Source organism: Centrocercus urophasianus, unplaced genomic scaffold, assembly GCF_019232065.1.
Source record: "Centrocercus urophasianus isolate 14NV4802_14NV808 unplaced genomic scaffold, USGS_Curo_1.0 seq_29, whole genome shotgun sequence".
Taxonomy (NCBI): domain Eukaryota; kingdom Metazoa; phylum Chordata; class Aves; order Galliformes; family Phasianidae; genus Centrocercus; species Centrocercus urophasianus.
In genome coordinates, this window is record NW_024884855.1 from 5,771,894 (window position 1) to 5,796,832 (window position 24,939).

At 39.7% G+C, this 24,939-nt stretch overlaps 1 protein-coding gene across 1 annotated transcript; it reads right to left on the reverse strand.

The window, feature by feature from the left end:
- Positions 1-211: 211 nt before the first annotated feature.
- On the reverse strand, positions 212-24,761 carry LOC122165141 (nodal modulator 1). The gene is made up of 32 exons (XM_042827866.1): positions 24,619-24,761; positions 24,108-24,197; positions 22,954-22,999; positions 22,440-22,540; positions 22,221-22,327; positions 21,969-22,041; positions 21,292-21,444; positions 20,023-20,160; positions 19,178-19,267; positions 18,440-18,545; positions 17,849-17,999; positions 17,118-17,295; positions 16,224-16,365; positions 15,434-15,565; positions 14,977-15,113; positions 14,614-14,701; positions 13,783-13,846; positions 12,574-12,669; positions 10,123-10,332; positions 9,754-9,836; positions 8,823-8,982; positions 8,569-8,695; positions 7,911-8,024; positions 7,140-7,267; positions 6,409-6,550; positions 5,748-5,831; positions 4,736-4,846; positions 4,054-4,155; positions 3,714-3,833; positions 2,666-2,758; positions 1,893-2,025; positions 212-380 (listed from the first exon to the last, which is right to left on the reverse strand). The coding sequence occupies exons 1-31, from the start codon at positions 24,745-24,747 to the stop codon at positions 1,894-1,896; spliced, it is 3,627 nt and encodes a 1,208-aa protein (XP_042683800.1). The 5' UTR covers positions 24,748-24,761; the 3' UTR covers positions 212-380; position 1,893.
- Between the last annotated feature and the right edge of the window lie 178 nt (positions 24,762-24,939).

Sequence of the window (24,939 nt, forward strand, 5' to 3'; positions counted from 1 at the left end):
CAGTATCAGGATAAAATTAATAGGAATCCTGTCTCATAAAGAAGTCTGACAAAAACCCATTTTCTGTATTCAACACTCAGACACATTTTGTTTCCTCCAACTCACTACTGCTGTCAGAGGCTGTAAGAACTATTTACCCAATCTTATCCTGAGATCCTTAACTAGCAAGGGGAAAATGGATGTCACAAACCAAATAACTTCTGTCAACAAATTAGCAAGCATCAGTGCCTTTTTATTAACAGCATTTCCAATGTTTAATGTCAATCAAGTCCCACAGCAGTTCAGAGGTCTGAATATCTGGTAGTCCTTTAAGTCACATTAAATGATCATTCATTCCTCACAACTCCCCCAGGCAGCAATTCCCTTCAACACTCACCAACCTAAAATATAGATATAAAAATTGTACATTTTTAATACAAGGCCTCCAATACTATGGTTTTTTTTCCCTACATATTTCATCACAGCAAACCACAAAATTTGAGGTCATGAAGCTGAGAGCATGACAGTTTGTTAAAGCTTCATCTCAAGCTTTATACACACATGCTTTTTTTTAATATTCTTCATTTTTATTACGATCTTGGTAAAGTTTCCCTCAGGCAGATTATGCTGTATAAATGCCAGTTCAAGTAGAAAAATTAGTAAACGAAGTTTTAATATTTAGGACCAAACTAAAACAATTTCTGTATCCAGATTTCTAAAGTAGCATTTGTAAGCTTCAATATTTAAACATAAAGGGACTTCATTTCAAGTACTATAAAAGAGAAACATTGCCACTCACTGGCAGTGCCAATGTCTTTGCAGTATTTGTAGGCATTTATGTTCATCTTTCAAAAGCTCTATTAACCTTTATACAATTTGTCAATAAAAAGCCCCATTAACATTTAAACTGTGTATGTCTAACTGTCTGCTTCAAACAAGAATCAAAAGATGGCCTATAAGAAGCAGGCTGTTATTTATTTCAGTCTACATTACTGGGACTGTGCATGTTGAAGGTTTCCAAAAGCTAACACTCCTTAAAATAATTGGGGAAAAAAAGAAAATAATCCATCAGCAACTGGCAAATATGTTACACACTGCCTGAGCACGGGATGAGACAGACGCACAGACAAGTATCGCAACACGATCCATCTTTGGAAAGAGCAGCACAACTAGCTAACCAGCTGTAGCCACTTCAGGAATGCTGGAGGTCTAAAGAGATCACACTGTACATGAACTTGAAATTTAAACACTGCTTTTGCACTAGGATCAGCAGAACTTACCTGATATTATAAACCAATCTTAAGTGACATTAACGATTTGTCTTCATTGGGCAAATGTTATCTTTGATTAAAATCAAGTATTTACTGGATAAGAACTGAAATCACAGCTGTGTAGATAACAGAGTCTTCAATCAAGCTGCTGAATTGGAAGTGCCAAGGACATTATTCACCAGTTCATGCATGTCTCCTAAAACTGTTGCTTCAAGTAGCACTGATTTAGCAAAATCTCTCTGTGCTGCTTCTCTGGAGTGAAGTGGGTATTTTGAAAGGCAAGGAAAAACATTGTCAAAATATGGAGACAAGCGAAATCGGCAGTTTATTACCACTGCTTTTACAAACCATTAATGAAACAACACGACCCATTCCACTGAAGAGAAAAAGAATTCATGAACTGTCTTTAAGTATGGGAGATGTACTCGCTGTAACAACAGATGCTTCATTAACTTTATAATAAGTAAACCTGTAAACTTCATAAAAAGTTTACAACCAAAGTGGAGCTAGTGTGACAAATCACGCTCAGATAGCAATGACAAAAATGTGAAGATCACACACGTTTATCAAAAATGCATTTTAGTTTTGCTTCCCCAGAATTCAGTTTGATGGAGTGTCACTTTATGCAATCACCCCTTTCACCTCACGTCCGTCTTGTCTTCTGTTTTTTTGTCTGTCTCTTTGCATCCTCTGGGCCACCTGTGTCAGAACCTGCCTGTCCAAGAGCGCGGACCCCTTGCAGTCGAGTCGTCAGCTGCAGCAATAAAGGAATAAGCTGGGCCAACAAAAAGAGGAAATAGTCTGTGATTATGATGGCTTGTAAGGTCTGCACAGTAGTGTTCTTCAGAATGATAGACTCCCAAACAAATAGAATCCATTGCATAAACAGAACATCTACAACATCTAAAAAGATGTCAGAAAATGGCAGCAATTCTTTGGAAAGAAAATAAGCTGAACTTACTGAATCTTCTGATAATCAAAACCAAAAATCATCCCTAGCTTTTTTTCTTGCAGTCATTTATCTACAATTAGGATTTGAATTCTGAGTCTGGACAGTCCACTGATTTGCAAGGCATTTTCAATGCCACTGAACAATCCTGGAGAAACTCATGTTCTGTGCAGTATACTCAAGTTTGAAAAGAAATCGCATTGCACAGTTTTTCTTCCCCTCTTATCATCAAAACAATTCAGGCCTATCAGATAAAGCTTAAAAGAACACAGTTTGTCAACAAATAAAGAAGGGTAACATGGTAGTTCCTTATATTCCTCCTGAGAGTTTTATACTGAAGGCATAAAGCCAAAGAGATCAGGCTCAATGACTTGCAGGAGTTTTTTTTACTCTGACTATTCCTGAAGTCAATAAAATTTATTTTGTTCCTGTTATATACCTGGATAGAACAAAACACATGCCCTACCTTATCGTGGTTGTAGCCAGCCAACAACAGAAGCAGCGTCAGTGGCAATGCAATGTAAGATCCTTGGGCAATATCTTGCTCAGGTAGCTTTCTCTGAAAATAGTGTATATAATGCATTTTATTATTTTTTAACAATTATTCTGACAGGGAATTCTCTCAACTTTAACTAATTGTAGCAAAAGAACCATGTAGAACATCCAGTCCTTCCCATCTGGTTTCTTTTCAAGCACCTAAAATTTATTCAACTTTTAATTTTCAATCAGATCAGACCCATTCATCTGCTAATTTCTTCTTGGGGTTTGTTGTTGTTTTTTAAAGCTAATTCACCAATGGTCAGTCTCCACTTTACAGTCAACCTGTTGTGCATTTTGCCTATATCACAAGCTGACTAAAACTCTCTGACCCCATTGATAATACCACAGCAGCCAAACTAGCACAACATCTTTCAGGCATATTTGTGTCCTTCATTATTAACTGCTGTTTCACCTCATGTTTCACTGAACATGCAGTGATGCAGAAAAGAAATAGATCATTTAAATATTACAGGACAAACACTTCCCTACACTGACTGCACTATTCAGCTCCAAAGGTGCAAAAAGACATCTCTCTCTCTTACAGGAGAGGAGATTTCTCCTGACATTAGTCTGAGAATCCACCTGCTTTGGGCTCCAAGAACTGAAAACTTTCATTTGGGCTTGCTGACACTTTTTTCCTCTATAAAAGTTTTTAAAGGGAATCCCAGCCACAATTTTATCTTCAGCCCCCAGTTACTGCATCCTTTCAGTTATTGTCAAGGCTACAACTCCATTCTGAACTCCCTATTTGCCTCCCATAATATAACAGGTCATTACATCACTGTTTGATGCCTTCAACATGGCCAAAACCAAATTACCAAGTTTACTGCCACATTAATGTCTCTCATAAAGCTCTTTATATTTACGTTAATAGAAAGTTAGGCCAAGATCACAAGGTATATGCAGGCTACACTGCCCAGACATTGCTCTCAAGCTCAACATCTGAAATGAACATTTACCTATTTTGTACTTACAGTGGGACTGAAGACCAATGTAATGTGCTTGTGATATCCAATGGAAGTGAAGGAAACTTGAGGCAGGATGTAGTCATACTGTGACTTAGACAATGTAGAATCCAGGAGCACCACGTAATTCTGTGGGTATAAAATAAACTCTAGGCTACAGCACCAGTAGCAGTCTGATGCAAAATTAGATTCAAAGGCAAAAGTCAGTTTAATAGACTTCACATGCTCTGAGACACAAGTCACCATCAGCATGAATACAGTACTGCAGGCAAACCAGAAATAATACTTCAGTGTGCTTAGGGGAAAAATAATAAAGCTAATTAAGGCAATTATTCAGAAATATTCTTACCTCTCCATCTCGGAGCAGTGGAGGGAAGTGGAAGAAAAGGGATTGGCCTAAGTTGACCGTATGAATTGGGTTGTCAAGATTTTCACTTTTATAGAGCTTCACCTGTGAGGGAAAGAAGAGATCACAAGAGGTATTTCTGAGTCTGCACTAGAACAGCCCATACAACTATATGATAAAAATACTTCAAAATTCATCACGGGCTGTATAAATAGAAAGATGTCAAGCATGAACATCTGGGTTTGTCCTAAGATGCTATGTGAAAAATCACAGAAAGAGAATTTGAAAATACAATTAAAATACCATTAGGGAAGAATGATATTTTCCCATATCTAGATGTATTAGACATAGTCTGTGCTGTGCAATAAAGAGAATATAGTTATTCTTTTAAATAATCCCAACAGTTTCACAGGAATTTGGAGCTGGAGTTTGTTTCTAATTTCTCTGATAAGCTCATTTTGTTCAGTTTCAATTTCTCTGTCCTTACTTCACAAATCAGACATCCCAAGGTACAAAGTAGGCCTGAAATACTGAGAAAACACAGTCTGCTCAGAAATGAGCGCAATTAAAAGAGGACTGCATCATACTCAGATAAGACTACAGAATGCTTTCCAGTGACCCTGCAAAAAAACACTGGGAAATCAATGGCAAATGCAGTTGAGAGAGATCACAGGCTTTAACTTACACATAACGTGGACAAATACTCAGAAGACGTAATCACATTTCCACTTAAATCAAACTGATTGATTTGCCGGAACGCAATAATATTAACATCATCAATGTCGCTGTTCCCAACCTGCAACATACAACACAGTCATGTTTTTGCAGACAAAGAAAGAACTAAAGCAGGTTTCTTTCAAATGCTTTTCTGTCCTTAAAAAAAAGGCAAGCCAGTTTCTATTAGTACAATCTACTGCCTACAGCTCTCACTTGCAGTACATAATTTTCACTTGATTTTCTGAAACTTGTGTTGCCATTCACTTCCCTTTCCAACCAGCAACCACTCTCAGCAAGAGATGGTAAGGACATGAAAGAATTCTGCCTGTTTTGCTGCAAAGGAGAGCATCTTGGTCAGGCATGAGTCTGAGTTCAAATAATGACCATCTTCCACTGAAAAGCTCTAGGCAACCAACTAATTAACTAAGGTTAATTAACCTCTGCCAGGTGTCAAGAGATAGGTGAGTAGTTTGAGTCTGTAAGGATGGAGGACTATTTAACAAGATCTCATCAGTCCTAAATTCAAAGTTATTGTTACATTTTACACAGATTTCCTAGTCTGGATGACAACTTCATCTGCATCGAGACTGCAAGATTTGGACCAAAGAAACCACAGTAAGTGGTATTTATTGATCCATAATTGAATATGAAGAGAAATAATACAACAATTTATCACAATTTCAAATCATCATTTCTCTGTCCCACATCATAAAAGAACACTGAAAAGTAAGCTGCATATTTATTCTCTTATTTTTAACGCATAGCTTTTGTGCTGCAAAAGAATCCTTTTCACTTGTTTACTGGTTGGGCCATATTGCAATTCTAAGCTATGGTGCTGACAAAATAGGAGCTAACTTGCTGAAAGCCACTTGACTAAACAGAATGCATTCAAATACACTGCTGTCAATTTAATGCCTACACAGATGCATTTCAAATGTAATTGATATCACAAAATTTAAAAAAAAAAAAAAAAAAATTACCTCAATTATCCGGTGCTGTGGTAAAGCTCTTTCAATATGATCATTGCCTTCAGCTTTGAGTTGTACGTGATACACACAGCCTGGCTACAAGCAACATTCAGATGATAAGTCTTAACACTAAATAGCATGTACTTTAATTTTAGAAGACAGTAGTGAATTTTCCAACATTCCACAAGTTTTCTTATCCTAAATAGATAATTTAACTCACTAACTCCTTTAAGTGCGTTCATTTCCAGAAATTCAGTTGCTGCTTTTCCCACAGAACAGCTCACTTCACACATATGCTATACAGCCAACAAGATACACACACCCAATAGACTTCTAAGATACACTTGCTGCAGAATTTTCACATGAGAAGCTAAAGAGATGAGATTTCACTGCTACAGCACCTGTAGCACTGGTGAGACACATTCATGTGTCACACAATGGGAGCTGTTCAGTTCTTGTGAAGGCAGACAGAAAGTTGCCCAGATTTGCACTATAAAAATGTTCCCCCTCTACAAGAAGGAATCATCACTCACAGCCTGTCCTAACAGAAAGAGTCTCAAGGATCTTTGTGTGATGGAAAGAGAAAAATCTGTAGCTAATTCATAAAACACATTGTATTGTTCCATTAACACACTAACACAAACTTAAATGAGAGAAAGCTTCTGATCCTTACCAGGAGGCCACGCAGTCGGAACTTGCCCTCTTCATCAGTTACTGTATCTTCTCCATAGATGCTACACCCTTCCTGCCCCACAGCTTCTACCGAGACTCCTTGCTCAGGCTCTCCATTTAATGAAGAAACTGTGCCATAACAGCTAGAGGGAGAAACAATCGCTAATGATGTGCAAATGCTGTTGTAATGTGTATTTTTAAGACATGATTGTTATAACTCATGAGAAAAGTACTTCATATATTTAGCATAGCATGCAAAAGCAGAATTTGTAACGTATACACCTAGAACTGTTTCAAAGCATTTAAATTAGCTGCAGTTCAGAGGACAGCTTAAGGAATCCAAGTTCCCAACCCTTCAAGAAAAGTAAGACTTACCCCAGAGAGCAGGGAAAGGGAGGACCCTTAAGTCAGATACCCAGAGTGCTACACAGTCCCCAGAATAAATCTCTCCTCTCCCACTGAACACAGCATAAGCCACTCGCAGTGCCACTGACACGGTACCTTCTGTGCAATGTTTTTCCCTACAGTTGTGTCGTGGGCTTAGCTAGTATATCCACATGCATGAAAAAAAGGCTACAAACAGTACCCTCAAGCAGCACAGTATTTAAATTGTGCCTTCAAAAGTACCTCCAAGCCTTCAGAGCAAACATTTATCAGAAGAAAACCCGTATTTTGCATAATGCATCCTGATACAGTACATAGCATTTTGCACAGTTTATCATCTCCACTAACCTGTAAGCTGTTCTGTAACCAGTTATACGAATTTTAAGATTTTGTCCTTCCTGCACTTCAATCATTTGCGATGATGGTTCAAAGCGAAATTCTTTCATCATGGGTTTAAAATAATACTGCCCTGGACTCTGCAAAGATGCATAAAACAAGCTGTTGTGTCACTATCAATAAACAATTCACCAGCTCCAAACAAATATTTTTCTCTTAGAGCTCCCTAAAGACCTATGCTTCGCTGTTCTAGCTATAGTTTAAAGTGTCCGGAAAACATAAACAGGGAACACATCAGACAGTGACCTGGTGGAGCTCTACCAGAAAATAAAGACTGAAAAGGGAAAGAACTATGACTCTAATACTTCATCACAACTGCAAGGAGAGGAAAGTGACCAGGAGAGAAGGAAGTTTGGAAGGGAACTATTCAGTCATGTCTATACCAATGTACATATCAATAATCTTATTAAATTTGTTTCCTCTAAAGACTAAAATGAACCAAGCCTGTTTGCTGGTGATCATGTTTATAGACTACGAGTTTCTAAATGAGATCAATCAACATCATCTATTGCAAGTTGGGGACAAAACTTCCTCCAGCTTATATTTCACATCTTCCACTAGCTAACATTTTAAGTGCTAGTAGAACCTACACCTCCCAGTATGAGTTATGATTTCATATATCTTCCTGTCACTGAGGAGCACTGATTACATCTCTCTTTTGGAGGGCAAAGTTACACAGCACTACACACACAATCACTTTCAGAACAATCGATTTTAACTTACCAGATTGGAAAAGGTCAGCATGCCATTATCCTGCGTAAGGAGGTTGGATCGGAACACCCCTCCACTGAGAGACAGGAGTACTCCAGCAAGAGCCTGGTCATCCTCAGATTTAATCTGTTTTAACAAAAGCCATAGCTATAATTGTAAGAGAACATTCTCTCATGAAAAGATGCTCAACTCAGAAGCCTCTAAGAGTATGCTAGCCACCTCTGCATTGTCATGCTGCAGGGCTACAGAACCTTCTGCTCTCAGGATCTGAATAGACACAGGCACATGTACCAAACACACCAGAACAGCCACTCTCCAATTCACAGGACATGGTAGGGACCAGAACAAAGTATCCCAAGACTAAAGCCAGGTTCCAGCTGGACCAGGTTGTACAAGAAAAAATCCCCTTCAGATGCAAGAGAAGGTTGTCAAGTTCTGCAAAAGCAAATAAATCCAGTCTTTTGGATTACAAGCTCTTATTTTTACTCCATAAAAAAACGTGCAGCAAGTCACAACTAAATCCCTGAGATTTGTTTCCATTATGATAAAGTTACCTGGTTCCCATATCCCATACTTGTTTGTGTTTCCCTGGGACACGTGGGTTAACATTTTTGCCTGTCTAGCTTTAACAAAACACCATTCAGAAACTTAAGCACTTAGACGTGCTTACCTCAAATGTCACACCAGCAAGAGCAAAAGCTTTGAAGTCACCAACTGTTCCTTCTACTGCAGTCAAAACAAATCCTTCTTTCTGGGCAGTAACTGTATATTCCAAGTCACTGTGGAGAGGCCCAACACTTCAAAATATAAGGAAAGAAACATTCACTTCAGAAGAAGCATTTGAATATCACACAGGTGTGTTGTCAAGTCACTATGGCACTTAAACGAAAGAATCCAAAACATCAAAACAGATCTGCTAATTACCTGTAAGCACCTTTGTCATCAGTGAAAACCGTGATGAGAGGAGAAGGCGCTCCCTTTTCACCAATGACAATCTCAACACCTTCCAATTCAGGATGAATCCGCCCTTCCATAAATAAGCCTGCTTTCCCATGAATCTCTATCAGCTTTCCAGGACAGCTCTCTTGGTCGTTGCAAAGGGGATTCAAAACAAACAAGTCAAGAATACACTCAATATTACATCTTACAGCAAGAGTTTTACTACTTCTAAAGAAACAGTGGAAGTTCTTTTGCCTTGGAGTCAGAGATCAACCTACACAATATATGGCTCCTTGTCACACCTTAAAACATCCAAACATTCACCAAATTCACAAACTGAGTTCCAAAGCTGTAAGCACGTGGTTAGCATAAAAAATCTGGATTTGCTAAGTGCTTCATAGGTTCGTAACGTACCATGCACTGCAGCCACGTGGAAAGCATTCCAACAGCAACAACATTTTCTGACATCAAACAGAAGTCAACGTATGCCATGTTTAGTGACAGGTAAATTTTTTTTTTTTTTTAACATTAAGTACTTAGACTGTGCACAACAAAGAAGCACATAAAAGTTACCACATGTTTCCCAGACACTTCAAATACAGGATGTTCATTTAGGAATCCTAGGGCAAGATGGACACTGATACAACAGGCAGCATAACTGACTGCTGGCAGCCCTCACAATTTTAGAAGTGTGAGGGTTTTTGTTTGTTTGTTTGTTATGGGTTTGTTGTTGTTGTTTGCTTGTTTCTAGCTACTTTTATTGGTCTAATGTAATACAAAGGAAAAACTGCCAGGAACTTCAACTGATTATCATACTCAAAACACACCTAGCACCTGCACAGCTATTTTTCTCAATAAGTGTAATACAAGTAACTAAGAATCTGCTGTAATATCCAGAAATTGTATTTATATTTACCTCCACTAACAACTGTTTCCACATAAGGTGGGTAGAAAAGAAGCTCTTTTGAAGATGGTGTCACGGTGATTTTCTCTCCAGACCTCGAAAAACAAGACAGCATTAGAAGAAAATGAAATCAGTGTCTCTCACATAGGACAAAGCACTGCGTATTGACCTCAGAACACTTCTAAATACACTAAGGGGAAAACACCATCAATAATATAAGCAACATTCTTACAGTGTGCTATTAGTTTTCATTTTGCTAACAGTCAGCCAGAACAGATACCCACAGCTCTTTCCTATGTGGAATAGATCAGTATTTTGTTTGTTGGAAAACCGAGACAGCAGTCCAAACAAAACATCCTTCCCATCAGAGCATGGTAGTACCTTGCCCAGTATGAAAATTCATATAAAAATGGTCCTTGAAGTTCCTCCACCATCTCCTGCACTGGTGGCTTTGTTCCCTCCTCTTCTTGGCCCTTCTTTTCTCTCTCCTGTCGGCGGGTCTCAATTTCTGCCAGCTGCTGCTCCCTTCGTAATTCCTGCACAGATTTCAATGGCCCTAAAACTAAGGCAGGTTCACTGTCAATAGATGACCTGAAAACATAGCAAAGATAACAAAATAAGCTCATTTAATACAAAGGAAAAGATACTGTTTTATATGTTAATTAGAGTCTTTACAACACAGCAGACATATCCCAGATATTTTTTTAAAGGTATTCCTTTCAATCTTGCTCTTTATTCCAAGCATAAATAAAACTTTCATACTCCTAACAATCAGTTACTGCTTGACCATAGGGGCTGCTGGTAACATAGCAGGTCCAGTTGGAAAGGACCTATTTGTAACACATTATATTCACATATTCTGCCACATCATCCTATAACCATTCAAGAAGTTATAGCCCTGCTGTCTCCTCCTTCCCTGCCACATCTAAGCACCCAAATGCGTAGCCAGCATAAAATAACTAAATAACATGCAGCTACAACTCAATCATTTTGCAGAATCCAGCACCCTAACTTAAGTTTCACTTAGTTTCCATAATAGAATCTCAGTTTTGCAACAAGGAACATAGTCCAGCTCTGCTGCAGTGGCAATGACCTCCCACAGAAGCAGTGACAAGTCAGAACGAGCAGCAAATTCTTAAGCCAAAGGAACAGTTTGCAAGAGTGCCTTTAACAAAGCCATCATGAGAGGCTGGAATTTCAAAACTGAGAACAGGATAAAGGCAGAAAAGAGTTATACAAAATCAACAAGAAGACTGGCATCTCTATTTTTCATTACCAGGAACCTTCCCTCAGAACATAACTCTTAGATACAGAGTACACAAGAAGAAAAAAACTTCTGTCACAAGCAAATACTTCCAGTATTTGGCAATTCCCAAAAAAAGTGCTGAGTTCCAACCTATCTGCCCTACACCTTCCAACCATCCAGCTGTCTTACCACTGCCTACCAAACAGATGGCTAGATAAGCTCATCTCATCCCCATTCTTTAAACCAACTCAGAACAACGGATATTGTTACATTGTCTTTCCCAGCAATTTCTTCTAGTCTCCAACCACTCTTTGTACCTTATCTCCTGTCTTGTCCACAACAGACTGAAAAACTGATTCCAAATATTGCGAAATTCTCTACAAGTTGTGAAATGAAATGATTACCAAAATTTTTTCCCAAGACCACTTTAGATTATCAGGATAATTCCGTCTCCTGCTTCAGTACTGACCTATATCCTAGTTTTTCTTTTTTGAGGTAAATATAAACAACTGCTTTAACACATTGAGTTTCATTAAGACTTTAAACCATTTCTCTGCAGCTTCTGATTAACTGAAATTAAAGACATCACTGCTCTAAATGTGGTATGCAACCACAAACTTTTAAAAGCACCTTGCTCTGAAATCCAGAACTGCTCCCTTTACATTGACAGCATTTCACAAAACAGACTTCAGCCTTCATACAGGCTGGAACAGCCAATGGCAACTGAGCTGCCTCCACAGTCCCCAGCAGTCTCAAAAAAACCCCACCAGCCAGGACTATCAGTATAAAATCCACCCTCTTGCTAAATTGCTTTTAAAATTCTAATGGCTCTCTTCTGTCTCAGTGCTTCTTTTCTGGCTGCTGTTGTTGCCCAGCCGTTGCAGTTGTGGGCTCATTAAACTCAGGGACTCAAGGAAGGGCTATTGAGGAAATCTGTTTCTCCACAAAGATGTTTTCTACACTCTAAGTTTGAGACCCTCTAGTCCAGAGTAACTGAACATCAGGAAAGCATTAAAACACTCATTGTTATCACCCACTTTCAGGCAGATCTGGCACCTCACACAATTAAAGCTATTCACAAATCAGTGCTTCCCAATGAGCTGTCTGTTCAGCTAAACATAAACTGGCACATTAGTGTGTAATCACTCAGCATACTTCTCCTCTTATAGCTCTCCCCACATCAATAACAATGCTCTAAAGCAGCAGATTCTTATTCTGAGGTAATAAACTAAGACAAAAATAGTCCTGGTGCTAAGCAGCGCAGAGAAAACAAAAATAATACCTTCTGAATTCAGAAATTTTGGTTCATTAAAATGCATAATCACTCAGAAAATCATTTCTTTTTACCATGTCATACAAGCAGGAAGAAGCTATACTGAAATTAAGTGACTATGTACAAAACAAGGGATGAGAATTATTTCTCTGTCTACAGAGAACTCAAAGAACAGCTTAAAAACCTCCTGCAGTCCAGTATAGGGTGCCATTCCCTTAAAAGTAGCCACTGGGGTATTAAAACCAGAATAAAACTTTATGAGAGGGATGTCTTTCCTCCTTTTTTTACAGCCACATTATTTCTTTGTTCTTACTTAATGGTAATAGTCACATCCATCAGTTTATCTGTTACAATCGTGCCAAGGACATGGTGTCGAACAGCAGTGAGCGTCAGTATACTAGGAGAGGACCTGTAAATCAAAGCAACAGAGAGATGAACTTAAGGTTCCCTCCTAAAGAAAATAATCGGATGTTATTTAGCTGATTTTGTACTCCCACCATAAGCAGAAAGATCTTTATAAAACACATTACATAAACTACACAACAAAGCTGTAGTGCTAATGGGATGGCATATTGCAAAGGTGGCATTTTGCAGACGTGAAACCCCAACTACTGCATGGCATTGGCCAAATTTCTTCCTTCCTTTGTGCTTCCCACCTCCTCTCAAGCTGATGTTGATTTGATTGAATTCATATGTACAATCTCTATACACATCAGAGGAGCATTCACAAGTTAACAATACTGGGAGTGGTTCACAAAGATGCCCCAGATCTAATGGTACTTTGCTGCAGAAAGGTGTTCCTCTTTCAATTCATGTATTCAGTTTGTGCTGGCTGATATTTAGTGGATCCCTCTCTGAAGTACTTTTGATTCAATAACAGAATTCAGTAGCGGGAAAAAATAATATTTTAATGCTGGATTTGTTTCCTGTTCAGGAATTAGAAGCAGTCAGGGAGCAGAAAGCCTCTTTATAGGAGCAAAGCCATTAAGCACATTGCCAAATCACAACCTGGATATAACCTGGACACGACAAAACATGGCTGAGTGGGGAGGATCCGCACTGCCCACTGGTAATTAGGGTGAATATCTATTCAGCCTGCAAAACAGAGGTGAGCAGCATCACCACAGACAGTTGCTGATACCAGGGATGTACAAGTGCTACGTGCTCTCTAGTAAACATAATATACCACTTTTTGCATTTCAACCCTTACAAGCCATCAACATTTTTCACTGAAAAGTCTCTCCTTTGTTATAAAGCAAAAAAGCATTAAAGACGGACAGCAGGCAGACTGAAACATCCATCTGAAGCAGCAAAAGCATCTTTAAAGCCTATCTTTAGTCACATTTTTCTTTTTTAAAGGGCAAGAAAACACGCCTGATACATTTTGCAAAGGCTTTCTTCCATTGGTTAGAGCCAGTCATAACAACTCATCCTGAATTCCTGAAAGAAAGTAGCTGCAGCAGAAGGAAGCTTTATGAAAGCACACTGAGAGGTGTACGATTGAAAGCAATTCTGCTCTTACGTGTCATAAGTGTAATACTCGTGTTCAAACTGGTGGCAGGAACGTGGGGTTACTTCGTACACACCTGTAAGCAGTAAGCCAAAGAATGATCCACTAATACACAAACAAAGAAATAAAGCTTACTGAGTTGCCTGAATTCTGAAGACTACTTATGACCTGAGGTACAGAAAGAATTGCCAAGTTTGACTGCATTAAGTTCATTCGTCTCTTCAGTCACAGATCACTACTGGAAGCTGTGTTGACTTTCTAATGTACACTGATACAAAATGTGGCACCTCAACAAAGAGGCACATAAAAACAGTTACAAATATAACAGACCAAAGTCAGAAGCAATCTATTGTAATTTCACAGCTGATGGCCTTGGAGTTTCAGTGGTGGCTCTTTAATCCATTAGTGAACTGTGAATGAAACCAAAGACTCTAAGGATGAGCTATGCAAAGCTAAAAATAGAACCAAAATCAAATGCATTGGTTAACTGTCCTGTTAATGGGCAGTAACAAGTAATTAGCTCTAAAAAACTCAAAGTGAAAAAATGCAAAACATTAAAACATTACTTTTTCTTGTTATAAATAACCCTGTGGTGCCATTAATAGCTACCCTTCAGGAATCCTGTATTGAAATGAAACTTCTATTGATCAGTTACATTCCAATTACAGAATCAAACAAGATTATTCTAACATGCCAGACCAATGCCATTCATCTACTAAAAAAGAAAAAAAAAGAGAATTTATATGCTGAAACCTCAGAAGCCACAACAGACTGTTGAAATTACCAGTAGCTTCAATTGAATGATTCTTTTTCTTTATTCAAGTAATATTTTATAGCTGTTACCTGGCTTTGAAAGACAGAATCTATTAACTCCTTTAGACAAGTTATAAACACCAACGTTCTCTGGTCCATTTCCATCCTGGTAAAATTCCTGTGAAGCCACAACACAATTACTATTAGCAACTACTGAACAACAAAATGAAAATAGCTTTTGCTTAATGGTACATTAATGCTTCTCTCTTACAGCAAAGAACAGCAGAAGACCATTTCACCAAATCTAAGAGACAAATCTCAGAGCACATTCAGCATTAGAGCTCCTGTGCTACAAGACCACCTACAGGCATGAGAAAGCTTTGATTCCAAGTGCAATCCAACCTACGTACACATGTTAATGAAAAAGCACGAGGACGTTTGTTATAAACATACCAGTGTAATTGCATGAGAAAGGGAACACCTCAGCATATATCCAGTCTGCCTGAATTCTACTCCTGAAACATCTTCTTCCATGATTTCCACCTCCAGAGATTTATTCTTCCAGCACCAGTCTTCATGTATAATGCTTACTGGAATACACATCACAGAAAGTTTTTAGTAATGTCAAATTGAATAAAAACTGTTTCTGTGGTGTAAAAAGCCCCTACCACACTGACTTCCCAGGCAAAAATCTTCAAAGTCAGATAAAAAAATAAATATCAGCACTGAAAAAATGCCTAAACAGACAATACTAAGAAAACCTGATGCACAGCACACAGCAATTTTCCCAACTTTTTCAAGTTTGAGACTAACTCTATGCTGGGTATCACATGCCACATGCCCAAAATATACAGACTAACACAGATTTAGAGAGCAAGGTAAGACTTCCAGCAATTCCCTATGATCCTACCTTTGTATTTGCCAGGTAGCACATTTTCAAACGTGAAGCCTACTGAGTCTGTACTTGCAGAGAGCTGGAGGTTACGTTTCTCACCCTGGCGGCTCACAGACTGTAACACCACCACCAAATCACCACAAGCATCTGCACAGAAAGGACATCAGAACATGAGCACACCCTGCCTTGCCAGCTTTCCTCCAGCACTAAATTTGTGGGTCCACCTCACTCAGCAGAGGACAAAAGTAACATCTGAGAGGACTCAGAGAAAAAGGAAGAGGTAAAAAAGGAGTTAAATTCTAATCATCATCTGCTGCAATCAGTGGGTACTCAAAGACAAGAGAAGAGAGCAACATTTGATTAAAGTAAGGAGAAAACATTAACAGGACAGAGATTGCTAGTTTCTGGTGACACCCCTATCCTCCATTTTACAGGCAATGTATTTTCTCTGCATGCATTTTTCACTTCTGATACATCTGACGCTGTCGGACAAAATGCCACGCATCAGCCAGCAGCACTTCCTGCCAGAAGTTACTGCCTTCTGGGGGAAATAAGTCAGAACTTATTGCTAGCAAGTATTAAAAACAGGTTCACAACTTCATCCCAAACATACTACTTACTAGGCTGTAAGGTCTCTTGAGGAAAGACCTGTTTCCATCTATGTACTAGAAGTCAACTCACTTATCTGTCGATGGGGCTTGACCACAACAAGTGGTTTTAAAGCAAGTGGATTTAAACAGTACTGATTCACACACGTGCAGTGCTGAAGCTCTCCATTTCCATTTCACTTTCAAAACCACCTTACCTAAACAAGAGATCTTCCCCGAAACTGATGCCAAAAACTGAGAGAAGGTCACATCCATGACCGGTCTGTCTGTAACAGTAACAGGGAACACTTTGGGTTTCAAAGCCAATCCTGCTCTGGTCTCAGCCTCCGGAATAATTACCTGTTGAGCATAGGTCATCAGCACATCACCAGCTTTTAAATGCAAAATAAATCCAACTCTGCTGAGTTCAAATGACTTATCAGAAATCAGAAAACGGATATTTAACCAAAAGTTGCAGCAAAACCAGCCTTTCAAAATATGCTTTTCAAAATTCCTCCAAAGAATTGCAGCAAATCTGAGGTGAAAATGGTACAAAAGTTTCAAAAGTCTGGATGAGTTTCTACTCTGAAATCTCTCTTCTCCAGTTTCCACATGGCTATTTTATTTATCTAGGACAGTCAGAGACCTCATAACTGTGCACTTCCTATCTCTCAGCCTGCACAGTCCTCTACAATGCAAGGTTCACTGTGGTTGTGCCATGGCTCTGCAGTGACCAGTAACCTCAGGAGCCATCAGCACACCTGAAAAAGGCACACATCACTTTTCTTTTACAGGAAAATATATGAAGATAAGAAGCTCTCTTAGGGACATTACAGAGGAGGAAAGAAGAAAAACTGAAGAAGAATAGAGGAGGAAGAGAAAACTGCTCAGTCTTAATGGGCTGAAGTCCTTTTCACAAGTATAAAGGGAAAGGTGCATAAGAATTTCTGCTTACTAAAAAAAAAAACAAGCCTGTCATAGTTCAAATAGTGCAAACATTTAAAATGTAGCAAAATCTACAATTAGCTTCTCAAATTTTAGAAATTACGTGATTTAAATCTTCTAAAACCACTTAACAGTCCTGCAGTGAAGAAACAGAAGTTCACTCTTACCTTAACACTGTATGCACCAGATTTTGCTTTAAAACAAAATGCTCCATGAGGGTCTGTTTCTGTTGTAACCGTTGATGCTCTGTCCTTGTCTTGAGGCACCATGGTTACCTTATATTTACTGATCTGTTTGACTGCATCAGGTAAGCGAGTTACTGAGATCTGGCCACACACACTGAACCTTTAAAATAAATGCCAACCATCAGAATACATATCGCAGTCTGACAAAACTCATAGAAAACACTTGTTTGAAAATTTCCTTGATAAGCAAACTTTGTTATCTTGAGGAACTACTTTGTTATGAGGAACTACTACATGAATGGGCGTCAATTCCTCCTGAAAGAGGTTTGGCACAATACTGTATTAGACAGTTACACAACTCTCAAACAAGAGGAAAGTATCTGAAGTGCAGTGCCAGTGACAGCAAACTCTCCTTTTTTTGGTTCATGTACAATTCTACAACTGCTCAATACCCTCATTGTCGTAGAGCCTTTGTCTGCAAAGAATGGATTATAAAAAGGGCAATCTCCAAGGCTTAAGCAGTACTGAGCAAAGCACTGTGGATAAAACATAATTTTGCACTTACGCTGTTCTATTTCTCTTAAGTTTCTTGAGTAACATTTAACTCCTAACAAGTAACAGTACACCAGATCAGGCATGGCATGAGCAAGGACTACCCCCTCTGAAGACACTGTGCATGCAGCAATTTATATTTTCATGACACTGGCACTTACCCTGTTGCAATGATGTCTGCTAGCTGAGGCGTATTTGGTGCAATCTTCACTGTGATTGTATCAAAGAAGAGGTGCTCCTTTCTGGCATGAATTGTGTATGTTCCTGTTGTTATGTTCTCAAGACGGAAAGATCCATCAGCTTTTGTTTTTACTGGAACAAATAAAATGGAGAGTTAAAAAAGCACAGCACGTTTTCAGTGCCTATCTTTGTGTGTCAAAAGCACCAAAGGGCATTCACTGCTTTAGATTACTTTTAATTTAAATTGCACAACAATGAAACAATATTATGTTTCTTAAGAGACAAATCTTCATTTCTGTATTGCAAAGCAACACTTCTAATCTGGCAAATGTTCAAAGGAAATCATAAGAAATTCCCTATTACAGAACAAATGAACAGCTAATACTCTCATCTAAGCCAGAAAATATACAAAATTACTCAACTGTATGAAAATCACTGTAATATTACAAATAAAATATGAAAAAAGTAGAGTATTATCGTGAAGATTTAATTCAGTAGTAGCATATCCTACTCCTGTACTTGAGCTTATTAAAGACTTCTCTGTAGCAACACACACCGAGATCACTGCATACCTTTAATCTGATTGTTTAGTGTCACAGTGGCATCAGCAACTCCTTCTCCTTCAGGACCATTCAACACTCTGCCTGTGACAGAGAAACCCATCACGTGGAAAACAGGCTGAAATGGGAAAGAAAGTTAACATTAATCTTTAGCCAGCAGAAGCATTCACAATTCTGCAGCAATCAACACGCACTTCAACTTCAACATCAACTGCTATTCATCTCACACACATAAGAGAAATTAATTTCCAGATTTAGGGGAAAAAAAAAAAAATCACCAGGACAATCACAATGAAAGTAACTCAAGGCTTACTGTCCCACTAAGAGAAGGAACCAATTCTCAAGTCAACTGTATCAGTACCATTCAGAAGGCTCAAATCATACATCATAATGATATTACTCAAGAAATTCTGCAAACCACACAAATTTCCAAGTCCTTCTTGAAGAGAAGAAAATGTGAATGAGCAAACTTATTCAATTGGAAAGATTATTGCCTGTTTGTAACACAGACAGCAAAGTGAACACAGTAGACAGCTCTTCCCTATTCTGTTTCTTCCTAGTGAAAGGGAACGAGCACAGGAAATAAAGCATAATGCCCGATACTGTTGCCTACCCACTCAGCAAGAGGCTGCACGTAACAAATCTCTTTAAGCTTCTTACAAAGAAGTTTTTCCACAGCTCATCTGCTTTCTGTTAACATCAGTTACACTTTCACAGGAATGAATGGCACAAACCTCTCACTTCTCTTACCTCAATTTGTAAGCTGTCATGTTCTACAAAGAAGTCCAATCTAGATGGCGCAACATCAAAGGTAATTCTTTCTCCTCTGTAGAATGGTATCTGAAAGGAGAACACATCGCTCTGACTCCTAAGAAGCCATGATATCAGAACTCCTTTCCTTCACCATTTTCCACATCCTTATCACTAACAGACACCTCTATGGCCAAATGAGCTGCAAACCTGTTGAAAAATAACTCAGAGTAACAGATACAGAAATAAAGGCAGTATTTCAAGACTGTCTGATGGATACATATAAAACTATGAAAAACCAGAAGAATAACCCTCCATTCAGAAGGTAATTGGTACTTGTGTGAGAGCTCACAGAGAGTTTAATCTAAGAGAATATATGATCACTGGAGAATTAAAGGAAAGAGACAAGCTTGGATCCCTTTTCTGGATCAAACAGGTTGAGATTGCAAGACCATCACTGTAGGCATCAGACATACAACAACGCTCTCATGCTTCCTGGACATAAATGAAGAGAATGGACAAAAAGAAAACAGGGATCTTAAAGGATGTGGGGTAGCCAAAGCCAGCTGATGCTTTTGGCCTTCCATCAGTCCCTAGGGGTGGTTCTGGGAGTGGTCGGTGTATTCAGGTGATTTGTAACCAAGTTCCTTTCCCAGAAATCACACCACAGAGTTCTAACACAGCAATTTACTTCCCTGCCAAATGCTTTAGGTTGGATTCTCCTTTTCCAATTATTTGAACCAGTTAGAAGTATTTCCAACTAATTCTGTTTTAGTAGCTATAAAATTATACATGAGCTAGCTTAGAAAGCAAAAGTTAACAAATCAATGGATAAACAAACATACCACAGTGTATTTTCCACTTGGAAGGGAAAGAAAGCTGAAAGATCCATCTTCTTTTGATACAACGTTACACAAATAGGAGAGAGACTCATCTCGTGATTGGAATCCATCCACAGGAGAAATATTGCAGCCCACAACATCCTGGGACAATGAATGAGAGAACACAGAAAATAATTTGGGGACATGTATGACTCAGAATGGTATTCTGAGAATGAAGGATGGGAAATACAAAAGCCATTTTAAAGACAGTTTGACAGCACAGCTTACAGTTCTTGTCTAGGTAAAAGGAAAAAATCAACCAATAACTAACTTCATGGTAACAAGGACAGAAAACTGGGAAACTCAGCACCCCCCAGAACCCTAGGACTGCACTACATGTCTTAACATTAACTGACTTCAGCTCTGAGGATAAAGTTAACATTACAGAACAGACCTCTACTCTGTATATTAAACCACAATACACCACCAAATGTTCCAGAGTCTTTTCATAAATAACACTTTTAAGGTGGCAACAGAAGCTACTGATCTTTGATTCCACATCACAAGGGCAAAAAGTGATTGAGAACTTATGTTGAAGGAAAATTACAGCATTACAGCCCCTGCACAGTGAAATTCAAAGTTTGTTTGGTAATAATTTCAGTCTTTTTTCAGAAACTGATCTTTCAAATAGTAGATTGTAATCCTCATGAGGGAACATACTTATCAAACAACATTCAATGTGCAAAAAGATGCCAGTGGAAAAATACTGTCTTAGAACTGTAGCCCTTTACCTTGCTGACCCACAGTGAATACACAGAGCTATAACATCCATTATATTTTGCATTTGCTGCCTGCTTCAGCTCAAGTCTTAGTTTTCAATGCCCCTGAACAACCTGAGCGTTGGGAAATTCATTTGAAAACAATAATGGAAAGGGAACAGAAGAGTTGAAGTTAAAATAAACTTTTAATTTCTTGGGTCTGAAAAATGCAAAGACCTCAAGCTTCAAGGTTGCCAACTGTCAAACAGAAAGCTGTTGTGTTACATGTCTGAGTATTCCATTCAAGTCAGGTGAAAAGCGAGCACACACACAGACATTGTATTACAAGGGCCTTGTTACAAAATGAAAACAAATAAATACGAAAACACAGCTGGAAAGGTTGTGCAGTTTGTCTTTTATAAGCCAAGCTCAAGATGAACAGAGGTAAGTGCCAGGGCACTATGAGTACACAAAGCTACTTAGCTTTCCACTTATCTCCATACTTGTACTGAAAAGGTTTCTGAAACACCATTACCTCTTTGGTCACTGAGGAGGAGAAAAGCAGGAACATGACTCCTTTCATTGGTTCTCCATCACTCCTTACTGACCCAGACACGTTGTAGCCAGCAACAACCAGAGGGCTAGCAGCATAAGCATTAGAACTGGTCACCCGTACCACTGTGTTTGACTGAAATACCAAAGCATGTACACTTGCATCAGAACTAGATACCAAATCTTGTTCACAGCATTATATAACAAACAGAAGCTGAGTATTCAATACAGAAATAGAAGAACCAAGAATAGCAGTACTCAAAGAGAATCCACCAGCTATTCAAAACAGAAGGATGCTAAAGCTGTTCTGAGTGCTTTTACTGTTTCACTGATTTAGGAATCGGTCAGGACTTCAGAGCTCAGAAAGCAAACAATCTGAGAGGAAAGGATTGAAGTATCTGCTATGACACCGAATTTCAAACCGAATGTATAGGGTTAGAAAACACAAAGCAGGAGCTCATAGCCAGTCTTCCCCCAGCTGGCTCCTCTAGCTCCAGATGAGGCTTGCACAAAGCAATTTCTTACCAGCCCCTGCTAAATTTAGGAAAACTGCATTAACCTGGTCCACTCACACAAACGTGCTCACAGAGCTGATCAAGACAAAGTCTAGACAACACACTCTCATTAAACATGTCCATCAGAACTTCTTTAGGCTCTAACCTCTTTCAACATCCAGGTGGGATGAGATGCAAAGATTTCATATTCGCCAGGAAGCACTTTGAAGAAAGCAAACCTGTAAAGCAAGAAAAAGGTGATGCTGCTGAAGAGTCATTAACACCTGTTCACAGAAAAGCAATTCATATTCTTCGTGTGTTTCAGAACTTCTATAATCCCAGTCAATATGGCAGAACAGAAAGAATCCTGTGTGAACAAACAGATGAGGCATGCACGCATGCATATTCCCACACTCACTTTCCTCCAGGTTGGGTAATAGTTGCTTGTAAGTTTACATCACTGCCAGCGTTTCTCAGTACAATCTGGACTCCAGCAGGACCTAATGACTGACCTTTGCTGAGAACCTGTCAAAATCAAAACAGTGCACAAGTGGATAAAAATAACTAGCAGAGGTAAATGTTTTTCTGAAGATAGAATTAGCATAAGATGGAATAAATAAACATAAAGGAATCTAACCTTTCCGTTCACAGAAAACCCTGTGAATACAAAGTTAATATCGCCTCCCTTCGTGCAAATGTCATTAATGCCATCTACATGGATGTCTACACTGGTCGGTTCTGGAGGGGAAGAACAATGAAACAGCATGGCAGTTAGTGACAAAGGAACCACAGACACTCTGCTTCAGCTTTACAAAACTCTTCCAGAAATGCACTAGCTCAAGTGCACCAGTTGTGCTCTGGAAGCCAAGTTAACCACCCACAAATTCTGATATTGAAAATCCTTCCCTGCTCATTAAAGACATTTTTATGAAAAATCCACATTATTTCTCATTAGTTCATGTGTTACTTTGTCAGTGTCTGCCTTACAGCTCTATTTTTCTACTGTACAGCCAGTATATTTATTAAAACCAAATAGGGTTTCTGCCTTTTACACAGCATATGATTTTCCCTGCCAACTGCAAGCTAGCAGTAGTTGAAGTCCCACACTGCAAATACAGTGCCCTATTATAAGAAGAGATATGAACACTTACCAAAACTCCATCCCAGAGGAGGCTCAATTTTAAGAATGAAATCCCCCTAAAAATAATTTAAAAAAGCAATAACAGTCTTCACTGACCTGATTCAATTTAACTGAAGAATAAAAAAAAAGTCAGAATCCAAGCACAATGCTGCATAGAGTAATACAAGACTCAAGAACCCCATTCTCCTCTCCTTCTACTATTATGCTGTGTTCAAAAAGCAGCAGAACCTACCCAGACAGTCTGCAATGTTGAGCTTGTATCCCGACAGCTAAGAGCAAGAGTTAAGCAGCATCATGTTTATAATGCATCTACATCAAAGCTAGCTCATGCACAAGCAGTTCAGTGTTAGAAAGTGTTCAGATCTCTCTACCTGCTGCAACAGACGTGCTCTAAAACTGCCTTTAGTGTTTCCACTGGGTGGTTTTACTCATACATTCTGCCCAAACATGAGATAAAAGAATTCCAATCCTACTAAAAGTTCTGTGCTGAAAAGGCATCAATCTACACAGAGATCCTCTTTAAGTCAGCAGACACCACATGGGTTCTGAAGTTCGGCCATTAAAAGGCCCTGACATCTAAGAATGAAACGAACGGGACAAGATGTGTCTCATGTCCTCAGATTTGAAGCAGATTTATTTCCAAACCACAAGCTAACCAATTCTTTACCAGAGCAAAACACTCTGATCACTTGAGGGCAGCTTGTACCTAATTTGAAAGTAAATATTTTTCCAGTCTAAATAAACACCAAAATCTTGCTACACTCTAAGCTTTCGATTTCTTTATTTCAATGCTTAAGTCATATATAATATCAGCAACTAACCATTCAAATTATTTTCAATTCAATCATATAAAAACAGATATAGCAGAGATATTGTTGTTGCTACTGGCAGGTAACTGAAAAGCTTTATCCATACTCACACTGCCAGGACCTACACTTTTCTTTCAGCATTCCTACAGCTACGAGCACCGCACAGCTGAAGCTGCCTGGCTTCCTCACTGTAACACCACTGAAAAATAGAATAACTGTATTACAAACAGAAAACCAAAGGAAGGGAAGTTGGATCCAAGCATAACAAAATTATGTGCTGATCCAAATGCTGTTCTGATGGCAGCAGCTCGCGCCTCTGCTGCAGAGAAGACACTGCAGTATTTTGGTTTCTTACCTTATCATAGAGGGGAATCATAAAATACCCATTGTTTGGAGCACAATCTGTCTGGTATTTGAGAGTACCATGCTTTGTGTACAACTTAATCTGTAGGGAAAAAAAAAAAGAAAAAAAAAAAAAGATATTTTAAGAAACGCAACCAGAAGCAGAACCAGGAATTCTCCAAGCAAGTGCTTTTACACACAGCAGAGGGTGCACATCCCCCAGCGGCAACAGAGCTAACGGGGCAAAGGTTATTAGAGCTAAAGGGGCAGGGCTGCCAGGGGAACCGTGGCACAGAGCTCAGCTCCGGGCTCGGGTGAAATCAGCGAGCGCTTAAACGAGAACCGCCCGGAGCAAGCCGGGTCCCAGCAAGCAGCAGCCGGAGCACGGGGCCCATCCTGCCGTCAGCCCGCCGAACCGCACGGCCGCAACTCGGGAAGAAAGGGGCGGCGGGAGCTGGCGCTGCACCCGGCGCTGCAAGGGGTCCCGCGGTGCGGCGCTGCGAAGGGGCGGCGACGGCGCCCACCTCGATGAGGGAGTAGTTGATCTCCACGTCGGACTTGACGAAGCCGCCGCAGCCCACCACGATGTCCTCGGAGCCCCGCGCCAGGGCGCAGCACAGCGCGCAGCACAGCGCGGCGGCCCAAGCCCGCATGCCGCCGCCACCCACCTGACTCAGCGCCGCGCTGCCGGAAGGGCCGGGCGGCGCGCGGCGGTACCGATGCCGCCCTCTACCGGCTCGGCGGCCCCGCTGCTCGCTGACACCTCCATCCCCATCCCGCAGCCGGGCCGTGACCGGCGGCGGGCGGTTCCCATGCGGCGCCGTGGCGGTGAAGCCCGCGACTCA